This window comes from Amphibalanus amphitrite, unplaced genomic scaffold (genome assembly GCF_019059575.1).
Source record: "Amphibalanus amphitrite isolate SeventyFive unplaced genomic scaffold, NRLGWU_Aamphi_draft 001091F_arrow, whole genome shotgun sequence".
Taxonomy (NCBI): Eukaryota; Metazoa; Arthropoda; class Thecostraca; order Balanomorpha; family Balanidae; genus Amphibalanus; species Amphibalanus amphitrite.
The window spans coordinates 110,174-136,940 of record NW_024882585.1 but is presented as its reverse complement, the minus strand read 5'-3'; the positions used below and the strand labels follow the sequence as shown (position 1 = coordinate 136,940).

The 26,767-nt window shown below is 51.9% G+C and overlaps 2 protein-coding genes across 5 annotated transcripts in view; one reads left to right on the top strand and one right to left on the bottom strand.

Moving 5' to 3' along the window:
* The window catches only part of LOC122370020 (phosphatidylinositol 3-kinase regulatory subunit gamma-like), a 67,221-nt gene extending 60,224 nt beyond the window's left edge, over window positions 1–6,997 (top strand). For all 3 annotated transcript variants that reach the window (XM_043345247.1, XM_043345246.1, XM_043345248.1), the window contains 4 exons: window positions 1,040–1,250; window positions 3,714–4,218; window positions 4,808–5,043; window positions 5,647–6,997. In XM_043345247.1, the coding sequence (XP_043201182.1) occupies window positions 1,040–1,250; window positions 3,714–4,218; window positions 4,808–5,043; window positions 5,647–6,271 (1,577 nt within the window). In that variant the 3' untranslated portion in view covers window positions 6,272–6,997. The remainder of the gene's footprint in view (window positions 1–1,039; window positions 1,251–3,713; window positions 4,219–4,807; window positions 5,044–5,646) is intronic.
* Window positions 6,998–23,379: 16,382 nt separating this feature from the next.
* On the bottom strand, window positions 23,380–26,082 carry LOC122370026 (phosphatidylinositol 3-kinase regulatory subunit gamma-like). Of its 2 annotated transcripts, none has more exons than XM_043345258.1 (4): window positions 25,957–26,082; window positions 25,092–25,610; window positions 24,388–24,620; window positions 23,380–24,013 (listed from the first exon to the last, which is right to left on the bottom strand). In XM_043345258.1, exons 2-4 carry the CDS (start codon window positions 25,548–25,550, stop codon window positions 23,413–23,415), a joined length of 1,293 nt encoding a protein of 430 aa, XP_043201193.1. In that variant the 5' UTR covers window positions 25,551–25,610; window positions 25,957–26,082; the 3' UTR covers window positions 23,380–23,412. The 2 variants fall into 2 exon arrangements, with proteins under 2 accessions (XP_043201193.1, XP_043201192.1); XM_043345257.1 differs by having other exon boundaries at window positions 25,092–25,606; window positions 25,957–26,077.
* Between the last annotated feature and the right edge of the window lie 685 nt (window positions 26,083–26,767).

The following is a 26,767-nucleotide window of genomic DNA, read 5'->3' as shown; positions in this document are numbered from 1 at the left end:
AGTTAAGAGGTGGACAGAGCGAACTAGTCGGCCTCGCGCGTGATCAGCAGGATAAGCGCCGAGCATTGTGACGGACGGCCGGGCGGCGCACGCACGCGCTGCGCCAACGACACGTGGGGGCGAAAAACGCTGCAAACAGCGCGGCGGCGCGCGTGGGCTGGCGGCACCGGTGTCTGCCGGTGATGGCACCGCTCCAGCGCGACAGCACGAGGTCGGGTGCGGGGTTCACTGATCTTGGAAACCGCTGCAGAGGGCTTAGCCGCCGGCGTAGACGGAAAATATCGCCTCGCCGCCCGCGCGCGTATCTGACGATGGTCAGCGCTCGCTAACTAGATTGGTTTTGTGTTATTGCGGGCATTGATCGACGTGGATGCGATTAGCGGGAGAGTACCGTGAGCTCCTGATGTCGCGGTATCGTGCCCGCTGCCGGCGGCGCTCGGCCCACGCGGCGCACTGCTCTCTCTCTCTCTCTCTCCCTGCCGTCTGTCCGTGGGTGGTGTAGGGGCGGAATTGTGCGGGTCGCGAGGTGCGTCCTCTCCTCTCCCTGCCGAGAGTTGGCCGTGGGAGGGGACGTACCCGTCGACCCCACACCGGCGCCGTCCGGGCGGGGCCGTCTACCGACACGCCACGCCGGCGCACGACACACCACGGCCGGGACGGACCTTCCGGGGCCTGGTCTGGCACGCCGCGGCTCGGCGTGACATGTGTGGCGCACGCGGCGCATTTGGCTGCTGACCACCAGTGCGCAGTTCTGCACGCCTTTCAAAGCTTATGTAACGATGAATGTTTTCGAAAAATTGTCAGCGTGGACATTTGTGGGGGACAGGGGTGTTATATAAACCTACGACGCGGAAGGGACGGACGTAAAACTCGAAAGAGATGTTGTAGATGGGCGAGGACGAGCCCTCGCCAGACTGGCTCGAATAAATGCATACAAGAATAACAAACAGTGTCGCTGTTGTTGGTGTGCAGTGTATATTTTCTCCGCGCTGTGCCCTTGATATTTGTCTGACCGTGCCCTCTCCTTTGTTCCTCGCAGCCTACAAGGATAGCGCGGAGGGGTGCGCGCCGGATGTGGACGCGTTCGTCTCGCGCCTGCAGGACCACCACGCTGCCACTCTGCGGCTGGTGATGCGCCATGTGTGCCGTCTGTGTCGGCTACAGCAGGACCGGGGCTGCCGCTTCCCGCCCGCGCAGCTGCTCAAGACGCTCAGCTTTGTCCTCATCCGGCCTCCGTACGACCAGCTAACGTGAGTAGAAGAGAAGGAAAGAGGGCAGGGCTGGCGGAAGGGACTTGTCGCTGAAAGGAGGACGCCGGCTGACTAGTGACTAGCGGCCGAAAGCCATGCTTGTTGGTGTGCCAGTGCATGTAATGTGATAGCGGCTATTATTTTGATTCGATGTTTCCCATGGGACTTGCGGCGGCTGTTGGTCTGGCCAGCATCGATCTTGGGCGTATTATCACTCGGTGGGGTCGTGAACACACGGGTGTATCACTCTGTTTTCGTGTGCTATCTGCGACATATCAGTGGGCGTTCAACGCGGCCCTGTTCCCCTTGACAGTCGCACTGAGTTCCTGTCTCCAGGGAACAGTGGCCGCCCCGTGCTCCGTATGCGCGCCGGCTGTTTTTCTGTCTGTATGTATGGGTGTGTGTGTATATGTATATGTGTGCGTCTCTCTGTGAGCCGTGTGGCGTCATCTCGTGGTGGGAGTGCCGGCCTCGAGACTCGTCTGTCTAATGTCGGAGGCTGTTTGTCGGCCGGCGAGCTGTCGGTGCTCCCGCCGCGCCGGCCGGGCGGCCATCTTGTATCGGGCCGGTTCGGGTCAGGCCGCTGCGCGCGACCGGCCGGTGACGGCGGCTGGAGCTGTTGCAGCGGCGCCGATCGGATAAATAAGGGACGCGCCGGCGGACTGCGGAGCGGCACCAAGAAGTGGGTCAGGGACCGGCGGCTGGCTGGAGACCCGGTGGCGTGTCACTTCCGACAGGAGCCCTCGGGACACTGAGCTGCCAGCGACCGCCCCCGCCCCCGCCCAAAGGGGAGAACGGCGCAGTCAGCCCCACCGCCGCCGCCGCATGGCTGATTTCTCGGGCGTGCATGTCTCGCCGGGGCCGTTTTTGCTGGCTGTCTGGTTTTCCTGTCGGTCGCCGAGCAACTGTCTGTCTGGTCTCTGCCGAGACCGGCCGACCGTGCCATGGCCGGCTCGCGAGCACTGCGCCGCAGCCGTCGGCGTCCGTCGGGCCATGTAAACAGCGTGTACACGGCGCGACGGTGGCCTCCTGGTCGACCGGGGCCGGCACACATTCTCAGCAACTGACTCAGCGGCGCAACAACCGCCCGCCGACTCTGAGCGCGGACACGAGCCGCGTGTCTCGCCCCGGCCTCGGTGCGGCGGTGTGGCGTCCGTTTTCCGCCGTGTTCCGAACCGGCTGTGGATTTTTTTGCCGTCTCTACGAACACGCGAGTGTGTCGAATGCCACGTGTGGCGCCCGGTGCTGAGCTCGGCCCGGCCGCTAGCCGGTTCCTGGCGGCTCAGGGGCGCGACGGACGGAGAGACGTCACCCTCCGCCGTCGGCGTGGACGTCAGATAAATGACGACCGGCCGGCGGCGGTCGACGGATGCCGCCGCTCTCGACTCTGGCCCGGCGACGCGGCGCGGCTCGGACCGCCGAGTGGCGCCACCGCGCCGGCCGACCGGCGACCTCGCCGGCTGTCAGCTCGGCCCGGTTTGGGCCGCCCGATCGGACCGGTCGCCGGCGGACACGGCACGCCGGCCAGCCCCTCTATTTTCGTTAGTTATTTTAGCTGGCTGGTTTCGGTATTTTCGGACCGGCTGCGTTGGGTGGGCCCCTGGCTGGGTTAGTGGTTGAAGTTCAGGAGAGAAATCGTAGTCTGGGTGATAGGATGAGTGGAGTTGCATTGGGCATCGTAAATGCGACTTCCATTGCCACCCGAGTTTCTGATTCCCACAATCAGAGTAATCCGCTTTGAAGTGCGCCGACGACGTCTGTTGCTTCCCCACGGCACGTGCGCACCCCGGGTGGTGACGCACACGCACCATTATGTGCGTTTCCCGGCGCTGAGAGGCGCCGAGCTGACGTCAGCCGGCCGTTGTGACATATCCACTCGGCCGAGCGGGCGCCGGCCGGCCGACAGCCTGCTCGGGCAGCCGTCCGCCCGAAGGCCGACCGGCATTCAGCGCAGCGGCGCCGGCGCACGTCGATACTGCCGGTGGTGGCGCTGCGCTGAATGCCCCGGCCTTGGCGCAGCCGGCGACTGGATTCGTTGATAAAACTGCGGCCGGGGTGGAGGTGTTGGTGCGCGCTGCGCCGTTTCGTGCTTATTTCGTGGGAGCTGGGCACTCTTCTGCGATGGAAACGTGCGAACTGGACGGCAAGGACCATCTCTGAGTGAGTGCTTGGTGTTTTTGACTCGGGACGGTGATATGCTTGCCAGTGTGTGGATATTGGTGATGTGGCGCCGGCCGGCCGGCTCCCTGTGTATGCCTGTCTGCGCGCGCGTGTGTGTGTGTGTGTGCGGGGTGGGCACGGTGGGGCGCTGTCCTTGTGGTCCCGCGAGCTGTGGAGGCCCGACCTCGAAAACTTGTCGTCATGGGTATGTCTGTGTGCCTGTCTTTTGTGGGACACAGGTGTGTGTATGCGTGTGTGTCCGACCTTTGTGGCCTGACGCTATGTTTTTGTCTCTGTTTACAGGACGTGGGTGGAGCGATCGTCTCTTCACACACGCGTGTTGGAGCTGCTCGTGATGAACTACGAGTGGGGTGGGCCGAATGTGACCGCCTGGGACCCGCCGCCGCCGGCACTGCCTCCGCGACCCAGCCGGGATGCCGCGCCGCGCATCAGCCGGGAGTCGTCTCAGCCAACCTACCTGCGCCGCGAGCTCGACCCCAAGCCAGAGTGGTACTGGGGCAACATCAGTCGCGAGGAGGCCTCCGAGAAGCTCAACGGCCAGCCGGACGGCACGTTCCTGGTGCGGGACTCTCAGACGGCCAGCGGCGAGTACACGCTCTGTCTGCGCAAGGGCGGCAACAACCGGCTCATCCGCATCTGCTCCAAATACGGCAAATTCGGCTTCTCGGAGCCGTACCAGTTCGACTCGGTGGCGAGTCTGATCGACCACTACCGGAGAGAGAGCCTGAGGGAATACAACGCTCAGCTGGACGTGCGGCTCGAGAGGCCCCTCGCGGAGCCGCGACCGGTGAGTACTCGTCTCTGTCCAGAGGCGCGCGGGCGGGGTCATGTCAGGGTCATTCAGTCTGAGGTGGCGGGTTCAGCCGGCTGGCATTCCCGATGTCTGTGAGGTATTAGTCTAATTGGATTAAATTGGATGAATTGGGCTGCACGCTCATTGTTCAGTCTGAGCCAGCTGCGGATCTGTCTGGATCTGGTACTGCGCAGGAAGGGGGATCTGTCTGGTGGATCCCGGCCGTTAGCGGGTGGGTCCGGTGGGAGCGGCTCCGACTGGTCCCCGCTGTTGGCTGGCCGGGTGGGCGTGTCGCAGTCCCGACACTCTCCATGTCACCGGAACTGTGTTATGTTCCGCCGGCCGCCCGTCCATAGGGCGGGAGGGCAGCGAGCTGTGTCCAACGTGTAGTACATGACAGCCATAGGAAACTAAGTGTAACTAGTGTCCTATCGGCAATCTCAATGCATATCCAAACAATACAGCCCCCAACCGCGTGCTGAATCACCCCACTGTTGATTGTCAGCGGCTGTTTGCGGCCCGTCTGCAAACGTCGACCCCGGCTCGAACGCTCCACTAACCGGTACGCACCCTGTGTTTGCAGCACGCCTCCGAATCCGCGGCAGAGCTCATCAAGAGGCTGTGCAAGGCCCACGCGCGGCACGACAAGCTCGAGGGCGAGCTGGAGCGGCTGGAGAAGCTGAAGAACTCTGTCACGGAGCGCATCACCATCCAGAAGAAGGCGCTCGAGGCGTATATCGAGCTCGTGCATATGCTGGAGAAACAACGCGAACTGCACTTGGCTAACCGCAGCAAAGCGCAGCTCCATGAGAAAGAACAGTGAGTATTGACAGGGAGATGGGGACGGGTACTTTGCCGCGGGGTAGATTTAGGGCGGAAGGGAGCGTGGCCTGGGGTCGACGGGAACGTCGGCTGGCGCGGGCCTGGGGCGCCATGTCGGACCGGTCAGCGAACTGATCTGTTTGCCGAGAAAAGTTGTGTTTGGAAGGCCCTCAAGGCCAGCCCGGTCACAGTGGTCGACTGTTTATTGGGCCCCCAGGCGGCGAGACACGTGTCGGCCAGACCACTCCTGAAAATATGCGGCCGAAGGGCTGTGTGTTTACTGAACGCTCTTCGTGTCAGTCGATGGCTCGTAAATCGTACTGCAGAAAATAAATAACCGCCGCTCGGCGCACTGCTGCCACTAGTCTTGTGTGCGCGCATACTGGCAGGTAGTTTCATTATCTGGACAAGTGGTTTAATTTGTTTGACAGCGAAATTCATTTTGATGCTACCTCCGCGAACACATCCTTTGAAGATGTTGCCTCGGCAGCAGGTAGTTTCCAATAACCCCCCACAGTGCGTTCACTCTTAGAAACTGCCGTCTGTTTTTCGCTGTTGTGCATTGATCCGTTACTGACGTCATTGTTCTTCTTTCGACAGGCTCTCAAAGAACTTCCAGCTACTGGAGAGCAGGTTGGAGCAGGTGCGACACTGCAAGGAGCAGGTGGAGGAGGAGCTGGCCAAGCAGCATCCGTACGCGCGCACTACCGACCATGGCCTGATCAGCGTGCGGCAGGAGGAGCGTAGTCTGCAGCAGTTCAAGAGCGAGGTTTTGAGGGAGCTGCGCTGGCGCGGCATCACCCAGGACCGGTTGGAGAAGCTGCAGGTCGGCAAGGACACCGACGTCACTGACAGGGGCGCCGGCGGCACGCCCCTCTCCGAACAGGAGGAGTACTGGCTGCTCGAGGACTGGGACCGGCAGCGTGCCGACGCTGTGCTGAGCGACAAGCCGGACGGTACGTTCCTGATCCGGCGGCGCCGCGACCGGCCAGAGATGTACGTCCTGTCGATCCGCGCTCTGGGCCAGGTACAGCACTGTCTAATCGACCGAACGGAGCGCGGCTTTGGTTTCTCGAAGCCGTACGCCATTCACGCTAGCCTGCACGCCCTGGTCGACCACTACGCCGAGAATGAGCTGGGCGAGTTCAACGACAAGCTGCCGACGCGGCTCAAGTACCCGGCGCTGGCCAGACCACCGGCCGACTATCTCTGCCTGCCCGACTGAGCGGCGGCGGGAGAGCGCGCGAAGGACAGACGGGCAGCAGCGCATATCTGTGATGGTGTGGGCCGCGGCACCGGTCCTCTAGTCATGCCGAGCGCCCGGGCGAGTACAAACGACGGCCGGAGCCGGCTGCGCCGAGACGCACCTCGGCGAGTCTCCCCGAGAGGCCGGGCTCATGCCGAGGCACGCCGGAACGGGACGCGAGAGCGCAGTTCACATACGAGTTTTCGTTAAAGTATTGTTGGCGGCGTGCGAGGCGGGCTCTGATATCGCCGCGGACGGCCGGTGGGTCCGGCGGTCGGCTCACGCCCGACCCGAATCCTGTGTGTTGCTGGTCGCTGGACGGCGTAGTGCAGTCGGCAGGTTACAGGCTGTTCATGTACTTGTGATATCGGCGAACTGAAAGGCAGCGGGGCGACCCAGGCGACCGGCCGGTGCGGCCACTTCACGCCGACCGGCCGGCCCGCCCGCTCGCTGCTTTTAATTTATCATGAAAGGTTCGCTCGACTGTTTTGTAAGATCGTTGTGCGCATATGTGTGGCCGGCTGCGCGTGGCACACGCTCTTGTCTTAATTCCATTATTTATGTTGAGTGGGTGTGTCGAGGTGTAAGGACAGTCGTTCACACCAGGCTTTCGAATGCATCGTGTAATCATGTTGAAGAGACGTTGTTTTGGTCGCGCCCTTTGTACAGCAGTTAATTGAGAAAGAATACAGGGAAACTGCTCTATCTTAATGTTTTCGGAGGCTGTGGAATGTAGATGACAGGATCGGATGACGGGATTCAAGGAAGGGAGGCATAAAACATAACACACGATCGACTATACTTCGCAGAAGTGTCAGTAGCGTTTCACGGACACCGAAACCGCCGCTAATCACACAAGTTACTGCAGAACGCAACTGGTTCCCTCAATCCACCGATCTATTTATAGCCGTGTCATGCATTCCTGGCTGCGCAGTGCGGCGCCGGTCCGGGGCGGCGGCGGCGGCGCCACCCCACGTGTCGCGCTGGGCCTCTCGTGCACCCGTGTCGTGTTTTACGGGCACAGCGCGCCTCCCTGAAGAGGTGGTGGCAGCCGGCGATCATGCACCAGTCGAGTGCGCCAGACGGAGACATGTGATCTGGCCTTGTCTCATGGGAGCCGCGGCCAAACAGGCACTAAGAACCGGCCGGATTATTGCCAGAAACGAGCCCGGCCGGGCGGGGAACGCGGCCGGGTAGTCGAGCCGCAGAAACGGCCGCTCGGTCAGGAACTGTTCGAGCTGTCTGGTGGAGAGGATGGGGGAGAAACACATTACAGTTACCGAAGGAAGAGGGTTACGACTTCAACTGACACACTGAGACGTAAGCGTCTGAACGGAATGCTGATGAAGAAACGACTTAGGCTGGGTGGGAGGGAGGAGGCAATATGGCTAGCGGCTGCAGCCTGCAGTCATTGTCTAGAGGAAGAAATTCATCTTTGATCATTGCTCATTGATCACAGCTGCTGCTGCTGCCTGCAGAGTTAGGTCGTTTTTTTTTTGTACGCTGTTTTTCTCAGCCACCCGGCTCCTCTATGAGCCAGACCAGGCCCCTGGGCTGATGTAATCCAAATATTTTGTTCGGTAAATGCTGAGTCGGAGAGAGATCGGCGCTCTACAGCGGCCAGTGTCTTTGAAATGGCTTCTGCCATACGTTATCAAAATTAAACACAGATGTGCGGAACATGTGGCATATGCTTTGCTAGACCTTAACAAAAGGATCGGAGTTTTTTGTCTGACTGCAGGCGCGAATAGCATTGTCACCACCGGAATGAAACCTGTTTCGCGCAGTGGCGCGGGAACTTCTTCCAGACTGGGGGGGCTGAACCATCCGAGAGATCAACCTAGGGTACCCCCAAATCTAGTTTTCTCATCGGTTTTAGGCCACTTATTTTTCAGACCTTGGCCTTTTCAACGAAAAAAAAGAAGAAAATTTTTGCAAAAAAGTGAGGTATTCCGTCTCAGCTGAGTGAAGAAACTACCGTTTTGGCAACCTGGAATAAAGGTTTTAAGCTGCCAAATGAGTTGCCGAGTCGTAAAATAGGTAGATTTTTCACTTACATGCTTTCTTTCTTTGTGACTCACAACCCCTAATTTGGGGAGGACAAGCTGCCCCAACGGTTCCTGGCCTCATGAAAAGTTGTGAGGCACCGCCCCCACGGCCCCAGAGTTGTGAGGGCAAGCTTCCCCCACTGCCCTCTCCCCCGGTTCCCGCGCCTATGTAGGATCTATAAAATTATGTTGGTAGATTTCCGATTTCGATTCCTCCAGCTGGGGGGGGGGGGCTCAAATACATTACGAGCCCCCCAGCCGAAAAGTTGGAGGGGCTCAGCCCCCCCTAGCCCCCCCCCCCCCGGTTCCCGCGCCACTGGTTTCGGGTCAATTCCTACCGGGCCTTATCACATGCCATTAACTATTCCTTATACCTTTAAAGCGCCACTTACCTACATACCCTAGTAGACCGCTTATTTTTTCCGCTCCAAGTTTTTGTCTCACAGCTTCGACGACCACGAATAATACACTGATGAAGGCTAGGTCACAATAACGTCATCATACGGTATCCTTGAGGATCCAGTGACATACCTATCGCTGCGTTGACTTCCTAATGAGACCCAATGATGGAGCGCTTTAAACGTCTGTTTATTATCAGTTTTTGATGTTATGTGAGAATTTGTTCATAATTTTCTTTTTCATTTTTCCTCCAATCGCCTGGTAATCGGTTCCATACATGTACATCGGGAAGATTAGGCTACTTAGCTTCACTTGAAAATGCGCATCTATTTCAAACGATGGTTTCTTCAAGCGTAGCTAGATTTATCAATCGAAAGTCCTCAGAATTTTAACTAGCTGACTTGGCGGGCGGGGGGGGGGGGTAAATTCCTCCTCCCCGATCTGTCTCGGCTTCACTTAGCGACATCCAGTAAGGCGCTCAAAGGAGCGTAAAAATAGGAAGAAATAGCTTCAGTCATTGTTTAGGTCAGATTGAGGGTCTTATCACCAGATGTCGGCAAAGATCAAATGTCACCTATATCGATATTTTTAGCAACTCTTAACACGGAAACGAATAGAACTGCCTATAGCCATAGCACTGCCGAATAAACGAAAACACTAGCGCTCTACAAGTACAAGTTGCTTTGTTAAATAACTATCAACATGACTTAAGGTAAACGGTTCAGCTCCAGAAGTCTAAAACCACGGAATATGTCGTAGACTATATATTCCGTGCTAAAACCATCAAAATCGACATTTTTGTGAAATTGATTTTTCCCGATAGCTTTTTACATAACGCTTGTAACACGCATCGTGGCCTTGGCGTCGTGTTTCTTTTTCGTAAAGACACGTGCCAAGTGAACACTGAAAGGTCAATTTTAGAATTGGACCATAGTCAACCATATAGACCATAGTCGTGCTGGTGGTCTGAGTTTTCCGTGTCGTGCTGGGAGGGGGGGGGGGGCATTTTCACACCTTCCCCCATCTAACTCGGCTCCTGGGTCACGTAATGACACGCGGTAAGCGGCATTCGAAAGAGCGTCAAGAACAATTAAGAAAACGCCAGTCATTTTGTAAGTCAGGTCGAGGGTCAGGTCGCCAGAAGTCATCAAAGGTAAAATTTGCTTATTAATAATGTTCAAAAACCCGGCGCATAACTCGGGAATCAATATAGAGCTCTAGCGCCGCAAAAATGCGCATTCGATAGCTCTTTCAACGCTCTTTCGCTATCATGTTTTATATTTGACATCAGGTCAACGGTTTAGCCTTCAGAGGGCAAAAACTTTGAAAAAATAGCCGTTTTTATGAAACATATTTTCTGTAATAATTTTGACTCAAAAGATTCACGACATTAATTTTGCCATCATCGTGTTTCGCCTGTCGAGGCGCGTTGAATGAACTATACTTTGACCTTGAAAGGTCATTTTGAAAATTTGTCCTCATTTCAAGGTCATGACCTGACCTGACCGGAAAAGGTCATGTTGCATATCAGTCGATCCGTATCGTCCAGCTTAACACATCTGACGTGTTTTCAACCCTATAGCATGTCTCTATTGAAAAGTTATTGTCAAAAAAACTGCTGAGGACCTTTTATGACCTGAAATGACCTCAGGGGCACAAAGACGGGGGTCAGGGGTCCAATTTTCCGATTCAGGCCGTCATGTTTACTCATAACTGATGTGTGAGTGTGTTTAGAAACGTTCATCCAAAAGAGGCGCATTTCAGTTTTATCCCAGGAATATGAAAAGGTGTGTCAAATACGGTGGAGCGCAGCTGCACCGTTGTGAGATATTTGCGAAAGACAGAGGGGGCTTAAAAACACCTCCACCAGCACGGCGCGGGTAAATGACCTAAGATGACACAGGGATAGGTAGGGGAGAACGGGGCGATTTGGCCGCCCTTTTGTAAAAACAATATTTTGAGAAAACCAGTGCGCGTTTGGTCGATTTCTCCATGGAGGGGTGTGGGGCGTTCAATTGTTGTTCTGGCCTATTACTTGCATCATGCCGGGACATCTCGTTTCGGTAGTAATTAACCGTTCTTTCAAAGACTACACGGCGGCCAAATGACCCCGGTACCGGGGTCATTTGGCCGGGGGAGTGGGGTCATTTGGCCGGGCATGTGATTCAGAGATATACCCATTACAGAGCTGAGACAACCTGAAATATTGACGCCCAAGATTGTGCTTAACTCATGGATTCTGGATTGACTCGACGCATGACTGATGTGACGATCCAGATGCCCCAATACTGACACAAATGATGGGCATCGTGACTCATTTTTAATTCGCCTGAAATCCTTAATTTTTCAAAGGACTAGGCTTACACCCGATTCATTTCAATCAGTGCAAGTGAGGAGCCGCATTTGATTTACGAGCTTACGACTCATGAGTTGAGCACTGCCCAGTGATAATAACAGCCAACTGTAATGGCTGCCAGATCGTAGATTGCTTTAGACGACAATCACACTGAGTCCTTTGTGCACCGTGCACGAGTTGTTTGTTTATTTCAAACTCTGTCGTAAACATGAAATAAAAACGATTCCAGCAGGCCCCGTCTTCGACCCAGCACTTAAGCACATCCACTGTAAAATACGGTCCCGACGGCATGGACACATGTCCAGTCATCACTGCGCTTCACTGTTTTTCATCTTTGCGCCCCTGTTTCTTCGACGGTCCAGCTCCCGACGTTCGATGGTTCGACGGTCCAGCTTGTGGACCTCGGTTTTTGCTCCTCGCCATACGTGCCTGTTGCTCGTCCTTCAAAGCCGTCCGCTCCGGGCTGTTAGTCATGATTTTAGAACGCCCTTTCTTCCGACCGGCTTTTCGAACGTTGATGCGCAGCTGCGAAAGTGGTCGGATGGACTCAGGGCTTCCGACAAGCAGCTAAGACACGGCGACAGCAGGCGGCTGGAGCACGGCCGCGGCAGGCAGCTGGAGCACGGTCGGCCCCGGGGCTGGCGGCTGGAGCACGGCCGAGGCTGGCAGCTGGAGCACGGCCGCGGCAGGCAGCTGGAGCACGGCCGGGGCCGCGGTGTGCTGATCTGCCGTCGCTGGGGCGACGACCGGTGCGAAGACCGCCGTCGGCGCAGTCTTCGTCGTCGAAGATATCCCGGTTGAGCGGCGATATCCCGGCCGCTTCGAATCCCTTAAGGATGTTCTTCCGCGTGAAGGTGGCGTCTTAGGCACGACGAAAAATCGGCGCCACCTGGTAGAGGTCGATGTGACGTCCCGGGCTTACCATCTGCCGCCAGGTGCCGAAAGCCAATCAGCGGACACCTTGGTTAGGTCGTTCCTTGCATTTAGACTGCGCCGCATTACCATCCTCAGCGGTAGAACTTAGCCAGCGCAGCGCGTCGCTCGCAGACTAGGCAAAAATTCAACTGAGTCGCTGGGCGGCCAATTCGCCCAGTATGGGGCGGCCAATTTACCCCAATATGACATTCTTAGGAAAATGGGTCCGCAGACAAGCAAAAATTGTTACTTAAACTTGCAAAAGGGTCAGACAGCTCCCGAATTACCAGATTGTTCTACCAATAGAGTTAAAATTTTGATGTCACCCAAATAAGGGACACCATGCAACTTTTCGTAAAGAAGAAAAAGTTACGTTTTTTAGCCAAAATTCAAATATCGTTGGCTTTACAAAAAAACTGGGCGTCGCCGAGTTTCCTTAGTTTCTTTCCAAAGTAGTTCTTATGACGGTGGATGGTGCCATATTCAAAAATAATCGCTCGGGACCGTCAAAACGCGTAGGCATGGGGCGGCCAAAGTGACCCGGGCGGCCAAATGACCCCGCTCTCCCCTATATAATGTGGAGTTGCGGTTTCAACGTTCCATTTCATTATACAATACTTACTGGTTACACGATGCATATTATTCACATATTTTTTTCCATATTTTTCATATTTTAGGTTCTGACGTATAAACCCGAGATATTAGGGGAGAGTACCCTAATTGCGCCCGCGAGATAAATGCGCCCTCCCAAGCTCCAGAAAAATTGGCACACCATAAGTACCTAGTGGTGGTTGCAAAAGTTACCCACCTCGATCATACTTCCTTTTCCGGTGGAACCTTGGCAGAGGTAAGGCAGCATGAGCTTAAGTAACGATTTTGTTTAAATGTTGGGGTTTCTAAGCGAAAAAAGCATTCTTCAAAGCTGTAGAATAAGGTTTAGTGAATGTTTGGACACATGTAGGTACTGCTAATTTTTCGGACAGATGGTTAATTTCGAATGATTTGAGCACCTCCATGCAAGATATTGTGGCTGCGGTGAATAGGGACGCCATGTTCGGTCACACCACTACGTTTTTTTTTCAAATGCGACCGGGGTAAATGCGCCACACCCGGGCATGCTATTAAAATGGGTAACATTAATAATGATGGCTAATATTCGAAAGGCTTAGCAGATGACAAAACCACAAGCAATTTGAGGGCACTGTGCACTTCTAATAAAATATCTAAAAAACAGATGGTAAATTAATGAAATAATGACACATCATACAACGCATTACCTACTTATCACTCTTATATTTACAGCCGTAGCTAATGCACGTATTTGCGGTGGGCGCATTTGAATTCAATTGCGCCATGGTGTGGGCGCATTTATCGAAGGTATTCGACAATTGCGTCCTTTGCAACACTTTCTAAAAAGACCGTGTCTGGCTAATTAGTTGAAGTATGCGATAAATTAGTGTTTAAAAAGGTAGGAAAAAGGTTTCTAGATATAATGTGAAAACAGCTAACCTGTGCTGTCTTTGTATTCCAAGCTCAAGCCAGTTTCGCTTAACGTGGCGCAATATGGCCACTCTCCCCTATATTTTAATAAATATTGTGATCCTTATAAGCCGCTGCAAGTTTAAAAACCTAATTGTCCCGTCGCTGTAGCTATTGTGAACATTACATTTTTCTGAAGGTTACTTAGTGTGAACTGGTGACCTGACCCCTGACCTTGACTCTTGAGGAAACTGGGACTTTTTGGTATGTGCAGATGAAATACGATAATTAGAGGGATGAAGAATAAGTTGTTGCTCATTTCTATCAGAAATAGAAACATAAACCAATATATTCGGGCGTGGCCCTTCCTCGCAGATACAAGATAACAATTACCTGAAATCAGATGAAATACATTACAAGATGTGCCGAAAACCGTACGGGGTTGTTCAAACATCCCCCTCGGGGCGTATAGGTTAAAAAAAATCAACAAATGGCTCGCCTCTTTCAAATGGAGCTTGCAAGTCTAAGGATAATCAACTGCCAGCTCCCGGCATTCAGCAATCATCATATGATGATTTAGACATATGTCTAAATTGACTTAATACCAATTGGGGGATTGCTCGACATGGATAGGACCCAACGCAAAGCTGTTAAGCTCTTCTAAACCTGATTTATTAGGTAGGAACTTTGTGTTATATGTATGCCTACTTAACAAATCGAATTATCGGTCTGCTTTTTTACGGCCAAAACGGACTCTTTTGCCAAAATGTGAAGACACAAGATTTTTATCCGGCAGGCGGTGGGCCTCCCGGCCACCTTCCGCGGCATTTTTGCCTCCCCCGTATCTCCGAAACTACTGGACAGATCCGTAAAATTAGTAAAATCCGTCAATAAGTGATATGGACCACATCTGGATGAATTTCAGGTCCAGGCCAGGTCAAGGTCAGGTCAAGTGAGGTCAAATTTTGAAGTTGATTGTTAAGACCTAAAAAGGTGTCCATCTAATGCAGTTTTTCACGGCAAATCGAATGGTGCTTATTTTGTGTTCGTACGAGGTCTAAAACTAAAAAAACATTAAAAAACTGTGTCGTGACGTCATGAAAAATTGAATAACTCCACATTTTTGAACCGATTCTTCTAAAAATTGGTAGGTAGGTGCACATAGAGGACTTCTCTGACATGTATTCCGGTTTTTCGATACACTCAAAATTTTGGATTTTTTAATGATTTTCCAAAAAAAAAATCTTTTTGAAGAAAAATAGGCCAAAATCGAAAATTTCCACAAAAGCAAGACAGCCATTTGATAGACAAAGTAGAATCACGTATAACTTTTTTGTTACGTCTTGATTCCTTTAAAAATGACGATGTTACCGGCGTTTGAAGTTTTGCCGTTTTTGAGGCGAATATGGCGTGACATGACGTCACTTAAACGTCATTTTCTCAAACATTTTATGACAGATTTCGCTCAAATTTTCAAGGAACGTGTTAAGTTGACGTATGATAAGGTATTGAAAGTTTGACGACGCTGGCGTAACGCATTTAGAAGTTTCTGGCGAAAAACGGGATGGAGGCAGATTCTGCCCCCCCCCCCCCAGCGGGGCGCGGGTTGATTAAACATGGGATCCACATAGCAGCCATTTTATGGACTTCCAATTGATTTGTACCTCTTGACCTCACTGTTAACTGTAATCTTTAAATCCTGATAAATTGCTCGCTACGACACAACTTGGAAATCGAATGACGTGTAGATCAATTAATGCCAAAATGATCTTAGCAAACTCACTGTCATACAAAAATAAAGCCTGCTTGACAAATGAATACCTACCAATGAAGTACATAACTCATGAGACTTAGTTATGATGTTGACCAATGAAGGACTTGACATCTTGACAAAAAGTTCCAGATATCCTTATTCCTTAGCCGGCGTCTACTGAACGTTGAAGTTTTTAGCCAGTGTTAAGTTGAAGACTGTGCAATGTGTGCATGCTATATTGTGTAATATGTCTTCGCTTTATAACGTTAACACCTATATTAGTCAAACCAGTTCTTAAAGAATTAACTTGCAAGCCGCTGGCTTCGCCCAGCACGTTATCCTTGAAAGGCTAAAATTAACTTATTCTAATGTTTATCCTTGGTATCTTAATCACCGATTTCCAATATCAACCGTCTGAACTCGGGACAAAATGTCATCAATATGCTACTTAGCCTTGACTGCCGTCTGGTGACGGTCGCCTGGCAGATTCGTTTGGAGAGGACTCGTTTCAGTGGCTACTGCAGACTAAACAGAGGTCGGTCGGAGGGCGGTCCCAACTGATGAAATCGGAAATGAAATGCCCCACCGGTTACATAACGGCCAGCGTGTTCCGCATGCGTGGTACGCCAGGCAGGCGGCCGACTGTACACTGTACAGACATGAAATGGCGAAGCTCTCCAATGTTCAGCGGCCTCTGGACGATCCTGGTTTGGGCGCTTTGATATAATTAATTCCTGGAATGCACCTCCGGCTGGCCTCAATAGCACGGCGCAAGGTATTCGGATGTGTCTGCAGTGCAATAGAGAGTCAGAGACTGTGATTTCTGATTATTTAATGGAGCGCAGGACTGGTGCTATATAGCTGAAGCTAAGCCATTTTTTAATGTAACTATCTTTACTGCCAGTATCGAAGTGCCTTCCCACAAGGGTGACGCACTTTTTTCTTGCGCCAGCTGTACCAGATATTGACCCAGGCTGTCAGAAGCTATTTTTGACATCACTGTTGCCGAAACTGCCAGATCGATGGCACAAAGCCACTGAAGACATTCACATCGACCACCGGCGGCCACAGACGCCCCTGCCGTACCGTGCAAGTTCCAGCCAAGTTCTGCTCCAAGCTCCGGCCTACTGTCCGAGTTGGATGTGATCTGCTCCTCCCGGGAGGACCGCCGTCGACGGACCCGTCGCCAGTCCATGCCCGGGCCGTCAGCGCATTTGTCCGGGGGCGGGCTTCCCAGAAGTCTGAGAAGCTTACTTAGTTTTGGAGCTAAATTCAGTTTGCGAAATTGCTCAACTCTGGCTGCAGGCTGACTCAGCAGCTCATAAGATTGGTTTGAATGGGTCGCCTCGGGGAAAACTGCACTCCAGCGCGCGGCAAGTTCATATATGCACAATACATTTTACCTTGAAGCGTTACATAAGCTGCGGCGACCTTAAGAACCATCCGGCAGCTTAGCAGCCACTTATCGTTCCTTGCAGCGAGAGAGCTTTTCACAGAGTGTTATATTGCGTTTGATATAGTTAGGTGAGCTTCGTCGAATCTATTGGACACGCTATATGAATACGCATGGATTGTGCGTCGCACTACGCAGTGCATCAGTGTATTTAATGTGCTTCGATTTGTAATGAAATTCCCTTAGAGCTCATTTGCTTATACGTGCATGTCTTTGAAAACTCATTATCATTTGCCTACTAACTAATAACTATGTATATGTGGAAAAGCGCTACTCGCTGCTATACTGCTAGACATGTCATGCATGTAGGAGTTTGTATATGTTTATAGTGCTGCACCTTCTGAACACAATGCATCTATGTGGCTTAATAAAAGCTTCTTTCCCGCCTATATAACAGTGATTCAAGCACATCTTTCAATCATGTCTCAAACATGATGCCGTTTAGCAATTCATGAAAGCCGTCTGTCTTTCAGCATGGTCAAACAGAGACTCTCATGGCTGAGAGTTCTGCATAGCTACGAGATAGGACCTCTGTCACACAAAGGCACCGGCTGTGGGGCACCTCCATCTATCACTGACTTTAGGGTGCCTCTATCTGTCACCGACTTGAGGGATGTCTGGAGTTCGGTGGTGCCGCGCTGAGGATTTCAATGTCAACCATGGTTTGTCCACCCCGGTACATACCACAGCAGAATGGTCTCACCATTGGGTAACCCTGTTCTACACAGTCTTTAAAGGCTGAATTGGCTTTATGAGACACACAAATCATGAGACTGTCACTCTCTCTCTCTCTCTCTCTCTCTCTCTCTCTCTCTCTCTCTCTCTCTCTCTCTCTCTCTTGTCCTCTCTGTCTTTCTCTCTTCTCTCTCTCTCTCTCTCTCTCTCTCCTCTCTCTCTCTCTCTCTCTCTCTCTCTCTCTCTTTCTCTCTCCGTAGACCGTGTCTCAGGGCTCTCCTCTCATTCCAACTCAAACCAAGGATAGCGTCCTCGCCCTGCCGTATAGCCATAGTGGATACGTGTCTCAGTCTGTCGCTGACACGAAGTCTCACCATCACAGAGGCTGTCCTCGTAACCCAAAGCAGACTCATCTGCTGTGGAAGTCTTCTATTGTTGTCCCTTTACGGATATACCGGAAAGAGAGACAGAGCGAGCAGAATGGACTTGTCGAACGAAAATCCGACACGACAGAAGCTCTGGTCCTGGCCTGCATCGCGGGCTCAATGCGCAGTTTGCGATCATGGGCTGGTCGGTCCATTAGCAATATCTCATCGGGCGGCGTCGAGCTGCCGGTCGGCTGAGTCGATCAGGATTAGTTCGTGTGATGACAGAGCTCATTTGTTCGCTCGGGCTGACCGGTCATCCCCCGAGACGGGCCTCAGAGGGCCTGTGGGGCCAGCCAGGTCGACACGGGGCAGAGAGGGCCCTGCTAGGGTCACTGACCCTTTTCGGGACCGTGTCCGTCCGTCCGCAGTCAGCCGAAACCGGTGTCGTTGGCCGAGAAATTGTGACGGCCGACGGGGGACGGGCTGGGTTGGCTGCTCGCCAGAGGCGACCGATCCTCCCGGGCGGCTGCGGTATATCGCCGGAGACCCAGCCAGAAACACTCAGCCGGTCACCGGCGCGGTGACAGGCCATGGGAGGACACCCCTCCCCCGGTCCAGTCCCGGACACGGCGCGGACACTCCTGTGTCCGGACGTGGGTGGAGGACACTGCCCATCAGCGGTGAGCAGTCAGTTCTTATGCGGAGCGGCGCTTGTAGACCAACGTGGGCATGAGTCTGAGCCCGCATATGGAGCCCGCCAGATCGCTGGTCGTGTTCGAGCGACTGCGAAACGCTCCATAGTGATAGTGTTGGTGGGTTGTGTCGGCGCATCAGCCGTCCGAATCGGATGCGGGCAAGTGTAGTAGCTTGTATATCAGATATGGGCAGCTAACTGGCCAGATGTGGTGCGTGTAGGAGGTTCATCGCGAGTGGGCATACGATTGGGGATGACCTGAATATGGCAGTAGAAGGGCGGTGGGGTGCTTTATCACGGCATAGGTAGGTGACAGGTTTGATAAATGGAACGCAACTTGAATTCACGAATGCATGCTCTGTTGATATGGTGAGGGTAGACATTGCATCAATCAATGTTCGCTTTGGTATGCCATCAATATCATTCGAGCGCTAGCGCTATCAAATGCACGGTGTAACGTTATCCTTTGATAACTGTATTGAAAAAATAATAATTATGACCCGTAATGCACTCCGTTAGTTGTGAACCAACCATAGATAAGTGATGGCATGACATTCTCAAGTAATTTAAGACTTCTTCCAATCAGTATCGTGCATGCATTGCCATTTCACGTTGTAGCGTTTATCTCATTGCCAGCCTGTTGATAAGGAAGCATGTTTAAACAAAATGATTAAGTAGTAACAGGAAACGCTAGCTGACGCCGCCACAGACACCAGCTGTCCCAAGGCCACCCAGTCGTTTGTGCCTATGTGCGACCTCTGCCGACCTCATTGACTGGCCATATTATCCCTGAGCCCATCAGTTGGCCCTGCACGTCTGCTGACACTCAGCCTATTGCTGCAGGATGGCGCACGTTCGCGCCGCCGCACCACGTGACATTCATCGTGACACGTGCCGCGTGCCAGCCGACACGACCCGTCACTGAAGTTTGCAGTGCCCGTCTCGGCTCATAAGATCGGCAATGTCGGTGAGTGCGCCGTACCATGGAAGCTTGGTGGATGGTGGGGTCATAAGGTATGCCGGGCCCCATCCACGAACAGGTCCGTATACCTAAATGGAGATAAGTTGACTCAACTTGTACTCTAATTTCATAACATTTAAGCCGCTGGGTACGCACAAAACTTTCCAACTCCGTGAGTGAATTAGTTTTATTAGAACACCATAAATTAAATATTGTAAATAGATTGCCCAAAATCATCCACATGGAATGCGCTTCTTTGCCTTATTGTTGAAGGTTGATAGCCATCTTTCCACGTTGCGAGCCCCATGAACCGTTTGAGTCATCACATGATTAATGAGTTTCATCTTAAGTCGAAAATCCATATCGTATGTGATGATTAATTTTAAACAAATTTACTGCCATGGCTTGTGAAGCTTGGAGCTCGGAGCGTGGGGCTCTCGGGACTCAGAGCTCGGGGCATGAGGCGGGGGGTGGGGGGTACGCCGCAGGGCAGCCTCAGAGCGGCGATCGATGCCCACGCGGTCAACCCGGATCTGGCCGTGCTGCATCGGACAAGGCCGTGCTGGGATGTGCTGGGTCGTGTTAGGCAGCAAGGAGCCTTGCTAGGCTGGACCTACAAGTTTGTGCAAGACCATTTCGGTCTGTGTAAAGCCGTGATGGAATGGGACAGGACCTAAGTGAGATGTTGTTCACGCGGTGGCTGCAGTATGGGGAGGGGCGAGGCAATGCGCAGTATTAGAACCGTAATTGGCCGTGGCATGAACTCAATGCTGTGCTGTGTGACAATAATTGACTGCGTTATGCCGTGCTCCGGCCGTATCCATATTGTGACCCGCCGCCGCTCCGACCCCCGTAGCTAATCGAGCGCCCATTTAATTTGCATGTACCTAATGACCTCTCGAACCAACGTGTTGCCACGGAAGTCACGCCCTGGACTGTGTAGTTTTAGGAAAATCCGCCACTTTGGAGCTGGCCCAGGACAGCTCAGTCTGGGTCCGATGCCGCTTGCAAGTCTATTGGGGAGGAATAAGTGCACGTTGTTGTCATAATTACAGCCAGTATTGACTGGGTCAGCCGGACGGGCGCTCGAGAGTCGACTGTTAGGAGTTATCCGCTGGAATCATATTGCCGGAATAGATGGTGACGAGTCACATTGGTGAAGGAAATGAGGTCATCCGCACGGGAAATGGCATAGTGAATGACAAAACACTTCAATTGCGATAGGTCACGCCAGGTCGGAACAGCTCGACTTTACCAGTGCCGTCAGAAATAGTGAGAACGGGACAAGAAGGCGGACATAGAGGGAGAGAGAGAGAGAGAGAGAGGGGGAGGGAGGGAGAGGGAAAGAGAGGGCAGGGGAGTGCTAGAGAGCGACGGAGGAGGAGTTTTTGTCACAAATAAATTATTTCTAAACATTTTTTCAGAAAAGCGATGATTTCCCGGTGGGATCCTGTTAGTTGCCTTATAACTTGGCTAATCAATCATTGGATCTGCATACCATTGTAGTTGAACGTAACTGGAGAGTGAATGCATTTTGCATAAAACGTCTGCAGAATGTCTTCATAACTCCAATTTAACTTGCGTTCCAAATGAATGAACTGCTGCCTCGTTCCAGATCGGACGACTAGATCACAAGATTATCTGGCAAAAGTCAATTATTCAAAATAATTTATTTAGGGACCAAAACGCGTTTCGATTAGGTATATCGTCATCATTTGGTCCTAAAACTTTTTAGGACATTTTATTAAAACTTTTTAAAACATTTTAGGACCAACTGATGACGATATAATCGAAACGCGTTTTGGTCCTTATTATAAATTATTTTGAATAATTGACTTTTGCCATATATGTCAGTATGAGCTTACACAAGATTATCATTTTTCACACCTCCCTGTACAATACACCATATAGTGCATTTTGAGACCACAATGAACAGCACTAGGTATTCTTGTGGTTAAAAGCGGATATTAGCATGGCACTGGCCCAAGCGACGACCAGGGCTGGCTATAGAGCCACCGTCAACTCAGGAACTTCCGAACACAAAAATATATATCCATCATGCGAGTACAGTCTGACTGCTCTGCGTCTGCATGAAACATCAACTGATCAGCCAGGGACTGCATGCCAGAGATGTCCGACCAGGGCCGCGAGTTCTGCCGCTGCGGCTGGTGCCCCCAGTCGCTGTCCTCACTCTCAGCCGAGCCTGAGCAGTCGGTACAGAGTGGCCGACTGTCCGGGGTCCTGTGGGAGCGCAGGCGGCTACAACGGCCGACGATCGCCGACAATTTATACACGACACAGCGACACGCTACTGAGCCGGCCGCCCGACTGAGGCGGAACTGGCACCGTCGGGTCTTGGACCGGTCCCGCACGCAAAGCATGCACATTGCGACTGCAACGTACATGAGGTAGTTATGCATGTATGAATTTGTGTATCTATATGCATGCATCTGCACGTGTTATTAACATACGTCTGCGTAGAAATTAAAGTACGCAGCTGTCGCTGTCTGCCCACCGAGCTAACCCTTCCTCTCAAAAGCAACTGAAAACAAATTTCTCCTTCCATACAGTTCAGGCTATTTGCCCTAGTTATCGAAATATCGTCATTCGTCTCATCCTCTGTTAATCTCAGTTATGCTTATATCATGCGTTCACTCTTTTATCCACGTTACATAAGAATGCAAGCACTGCACATCTTCGGTGAGTAACTACAAGATAAGTACATACGAATGAACTGGTTATACACATCAGTTTTGCGTGATGACGCACAGAGCACAAGCTACAAATGTATACACATGCCTGAAGTTGAAATGATATTCGCCTCGAGTAAAAACAAGCGTCACCAGTTATGCGTCAACCCACTTTATTAAGTTAGATGAGTAAACGTTTTCTGGAATGAATCAAAGCCTGCTCTACGTACATACATAGATACCTACTGCTTAAAACCCATCTTCTGCACGCATTCCAGAATTGAATTAACTTGTGATCAATTTCAGATTAAAGTATGACCTATACCATGACCCATTATGTAGGTACGTTCTGACTTTTGCAAATTATGCCTTTATTCTGCACCACTCTTAGGCATAAAACTCAAATTGATCTATGGTAAAAGTATTTATAAAAAGTCCTAAGCAAAATATCAAACGACATAATGCATAACTTTAGTCATATGGCTGCCTCGGAATCGGTTCCTGCTCCTCAAATGCTGATCTGGGCTTAAATTAAATCCATGTGAAGTGTTGACTGTTGGTAGGGTAACTTCAAAGACTTAGTTGATATAAAAACGAGTTAGTCGAACACATCGTTGTCTAGCTCAAAATAAAGATAAAAAGATGATGATAAAAGCCCAATCCGACAAAAAAAAAAACGTCACCGTATCATTCTTGTAGCCTTTTATTGCAGCAATGTTATGCAGAGCATGTATCAAATAACTATCCACACAAATGGAGGCCAGAAAAAGTGGAATAAAGTCGCGAAACCCAACAACATAACATCGGAGTCAAACAGGAACACTGTACTATTTAGAAAATTTGATATGATTGACTTTTTAACATAATTGATGTGGTTGACGTCAAGATTCCTTTACTACTCGTTGACGTGGCAGTGGTCTCAGCATAACATGACATAGCTTTTCCTGGCAAAACATTGTGGATCTGCGATCACCCTATGAACAAATAAGAAAAAATCGTTGTTCAGTCTCCGGATAATTGAGACTGAGTCTCCGGCTAATTAAGGCTGACGAACAAGAAATAAAAGGAGAGTAAGCGTGCTTAGTATTCGTGTTAAGCGATATATCACTTACCTAGCATTTATATCACATCGTACATTACCCAAAACGAAAGCACTTGTGACAACGAAATGGCGCAACTATAACTATGTATGGTCTGGAAAACGTGCAGTAAAAGCTCTATATGTAGCGTTTGACTCTCAGCGTAAGTACAAAAAGAAATAAAACACACCTGAATGCTCGTTTTTATCACACAAAAAATACATCAGTGAGAGCACAGCCAGCTGATGTTTTACGCCGCAGTCACACCCAGCGCCGGGTACATCAGCCTCTTGGGCAGCACCGAGTTGAAGTCGCTCAGGTCTCCCTCCTCGTGGTAGTAATCCACCAGCGATCCGAGACTCGAATGAAAGGCGTACGGCTGTGAGAAACCGTAACCTCGCTCCCCCCAGAAGATGGGGCAGTGCTCCACGCGACCCTGCGCACAGATGGACAGCACGAACATATCTGGCCGGTCACTGCGCCGGCGGATCAGGAACGTGCCGTCCGGCTTGTCGCGAAGCAAGGCCTGGGCGCCATCGCGGTTGCAGCGCTCGAGCAGCCAGCGGTCCTGCTGTTCGGAGAGGGGCTCGCCGTGGCCGCTGGCCGGCTCAGAACCGCGGCCTGCCAGCAGCGTCTCCTGCTGGGCGTAGCTGACGCCTCGCCGCTGCAGCTGCCGCTCCACGTCTCGGATGTCCTGCATCATCTGGCGCTCCTGCTGGTGGACGGCGCCCAGGTCCCGTTCGGTGGAGCGCAGGGACGTCATCCACCTGTGCAGCTCCTGTCCCATCTGGTGCTGCAGCTGCTGCACCCGTTCTCGCTGCAGCTCCAGGTGACGCCTGTTCTCCTGCACTCTGAGAAGGAGAGACACGAAGACATCAATGTCATCGGCTGGCCGACAACGTCATGTGAAGGTCAACAGATCCACAAAACTGACAGAAAGGTAACTATTTTTTTTTATCAATACTGTATTGGGGACGCATGTGATACGTGACTTACACCGCCTAACTTAACATAAAATGGCTTTTCAGCTGATGATGCTATATTCCATGTAATGCATGATGGCCAGAACACCACGCATCGGTCTACCACAATCCTCCATCACAGCTTCAGTCTACGCCCGTGATGAGGAAGAAATTGGCAGAAGTTGGCAGCTCGTCTCAATGCATCTCTGCACAGCTCGCCCCATCCATCGATCGCGCGCTGGACGATGTTGTGTGAAACTCACTGGTCTCGCTCGTGGAGCTCTGGTCGGATATTCTTCGCTATGTGCACCTGCTCGTTAAACATGAGGAGCACCTCAGCGTAGGCCTCCTGAGCCTTCTTATGGTTAGCGATAGCAAACGAGCGCGTGTCGCTGCGCCGTTCCAGCAGCTCCAGCTCGGCCGTCACCTCGTCGTAAGCGTCACGCATGTCTCGCAACTGATCCACCAGACTGGAGATGGTGTGGCCGTCACCAATCTGCGGCCACAGGGCATCCGGTGAGCAACGAACCTACGTCAAGATGTTACGAGAAGCGGACACAGTTTCTGTTGAAACACAAGTCACACAGCTCCACTTGCCCGCGAATCGGATTTTGAGTCACGCTGCTGTCCAGAAACGCATGAAAACCACAATGTCCGCTAATTTCCTTATCGACCCAGGATGTCCACAGCCCTGTGAGCTAAAACAAGGATGGTTGCACTTGCTGCAACTTCTGCCAAAGCTCAAGCGTGCGTTTCGAGCGTTGAAATGTGCTAATTAGTAGAGCGTACTATGACGGAGTATGCAGAAAAGGGACAAGCTGGTCGATTAAGGTTCGATCCGTTGTGTAGCCAGAATAATAATTCGAAATCGAGAGATCACAACCGCTCGGCATCGCCTTGCCGACTAAGTTCTACCCCGACGACGCCCCTTTCTCCTGGGTAGGAGATTCCTTCTACATATACTCACCGGTCGTGGCTCCACCAGCGCCCTCTCGAGCCGCACATTCAGCTGGGGGTTGTACTCCCGCAGACTCTCTCGTCGGTAGTAGTCGATCAGACTCGCCATCGAGTCAAACTGGTACGGCTCCGAGAAGCCGAACCTGCCGTATTTGGAGCAGATGCGGATGAGCCGGTTGTTGCCGCCCTTGCGCAGACAGAGCGTGTACTCGCCGCTGGCCGTCTGCGAGTCCCGCACCAGGAACGTGCCGTCCGGCTGGCCGTTGAGCTTCTCGGAGGCCTCCTCGCGACTGATGTTGCCCCAGTACCACTCTGGCTCTGGCTCGGGGCTGAGTTCTCGGCGCGGACGCGGAACTGGTGGTGGGTCGCGGCTGGGACGCGGTGCCACTTCTCGGCTCGGTCGGGGAGGGAGTGCCGGCGGTGGTCCATATCTTCCGGTTATGCCGGGACCCGCCCACTCGTAGCTCATCGTTCGAAATGCTGAGAGCCAACAGCGGCAGGCTTTTAACTACTGCAGGATCAGATCTACCTGAGGAAGGGATCTCAACAGTCATCAATGATTGACGAAAGACGAGGGTGGCAGGGGCAACACTGGCGACCATTTTTAATCGGCACCTTTCTGCACGACAGGCGCACCATGGAAAACGCTACATGACAGAACTGTGCTTTGTACCAAAGGGGAAAATCACACAAGCGAATGGCTTCGTGTATACCTAGTTTAAATGACGTCATGCCTTATCCCTTCACCAGTGATAATAACTAAGACAAAGGTAATGCAATGCCTAACATTGCAACTCACAAAGACAGATGACATCGTGACAGCTTTCTGCACCCACTTAAACCACTCAAATATGAAGTGAGCTCGTCTAACTCACCTGCTAATCGATGGGTCCGGCTATGCAGCAGATATGCACCCTTTAGCCACACTTTTTCCACAACACCGACACAGGCACAGCACTCGGCGGTAGCATCTCGTCTGATAAAGCTTGCCATGTCTCTGTGGCCACATTTCTTATCGCGGCACTTCCACCCACAGAGGAAGGGAGCCGGCGTTCAGTGCAGAGCCTGTCCCTGCCGCTGCCGGCGTTCAGCGCAGAGCCTGTCCCTGCCGCTATCGGAGTGACTGCAGTTCTGCCCTGAGTGCCCTGCGGTAGGGAATGCTGTGCTTATTTTAGGTGAATGCCACGTTATAATAGAATGTGGGTCGTTTTCTCAGTGGCGTATGACGCCTGACGGCGTGCTACGGTAAATTTATTGATGACCTCGGTACATTGTACCAAGGTCAGCAAAAACATTTGCTGCCATCGGGGATCATTCGAGGCAATCGCGTTCGACAGCAGACCTCGGGTTGCGTGGTTAACAATATTTCCTCGCATTGCATGAGTGCGAATGAAGCTCAATCATTTTTGAATGCTACATGATTTCATCGATTAGATTAGCGTCCTCAATAAGATTTCATATCTTGACCCTTATCGACAGAACAGAAAACGGTTACAACTGCCATGCAGTTTCTGATGGGTTACAAACAAAATACTTTTCAATGTATGCATTGTAGCCAGGCTGTTCTTAAAACTGAAGTTAGCTCAGTAATAAGACGACTGACCCGCCAAATACATATGCGTCCTTTCATACGGCACGGGATACGTCGTTCTTTAGTTTATTTTACGGCCATGCCGTGGTTCACAC

Coding starts and splice junctions, on each gene's coding strand:
- LOC122370026 (XM_043345258.1), bottom strand. CDS start 25,550: ATGAGCTACGAGTGGGCGGGTCCCGGCATAACCGGAAGATATGGACCA. Junction 24,621..25,091: donor CGCTGGTGGAGCCACGACCG/GTGAGTATATGT, acceptor CTGTGGCCGCAG/ATTGGTGACGGCCACACCAT. Junction 24,014..24,387: donor GAGCTCCACGAGCGAGACCA/GTGAGTTTCACA, acceptor TCTCCTTCTCAG/AGTGCAGGAGAACAGGCGTC.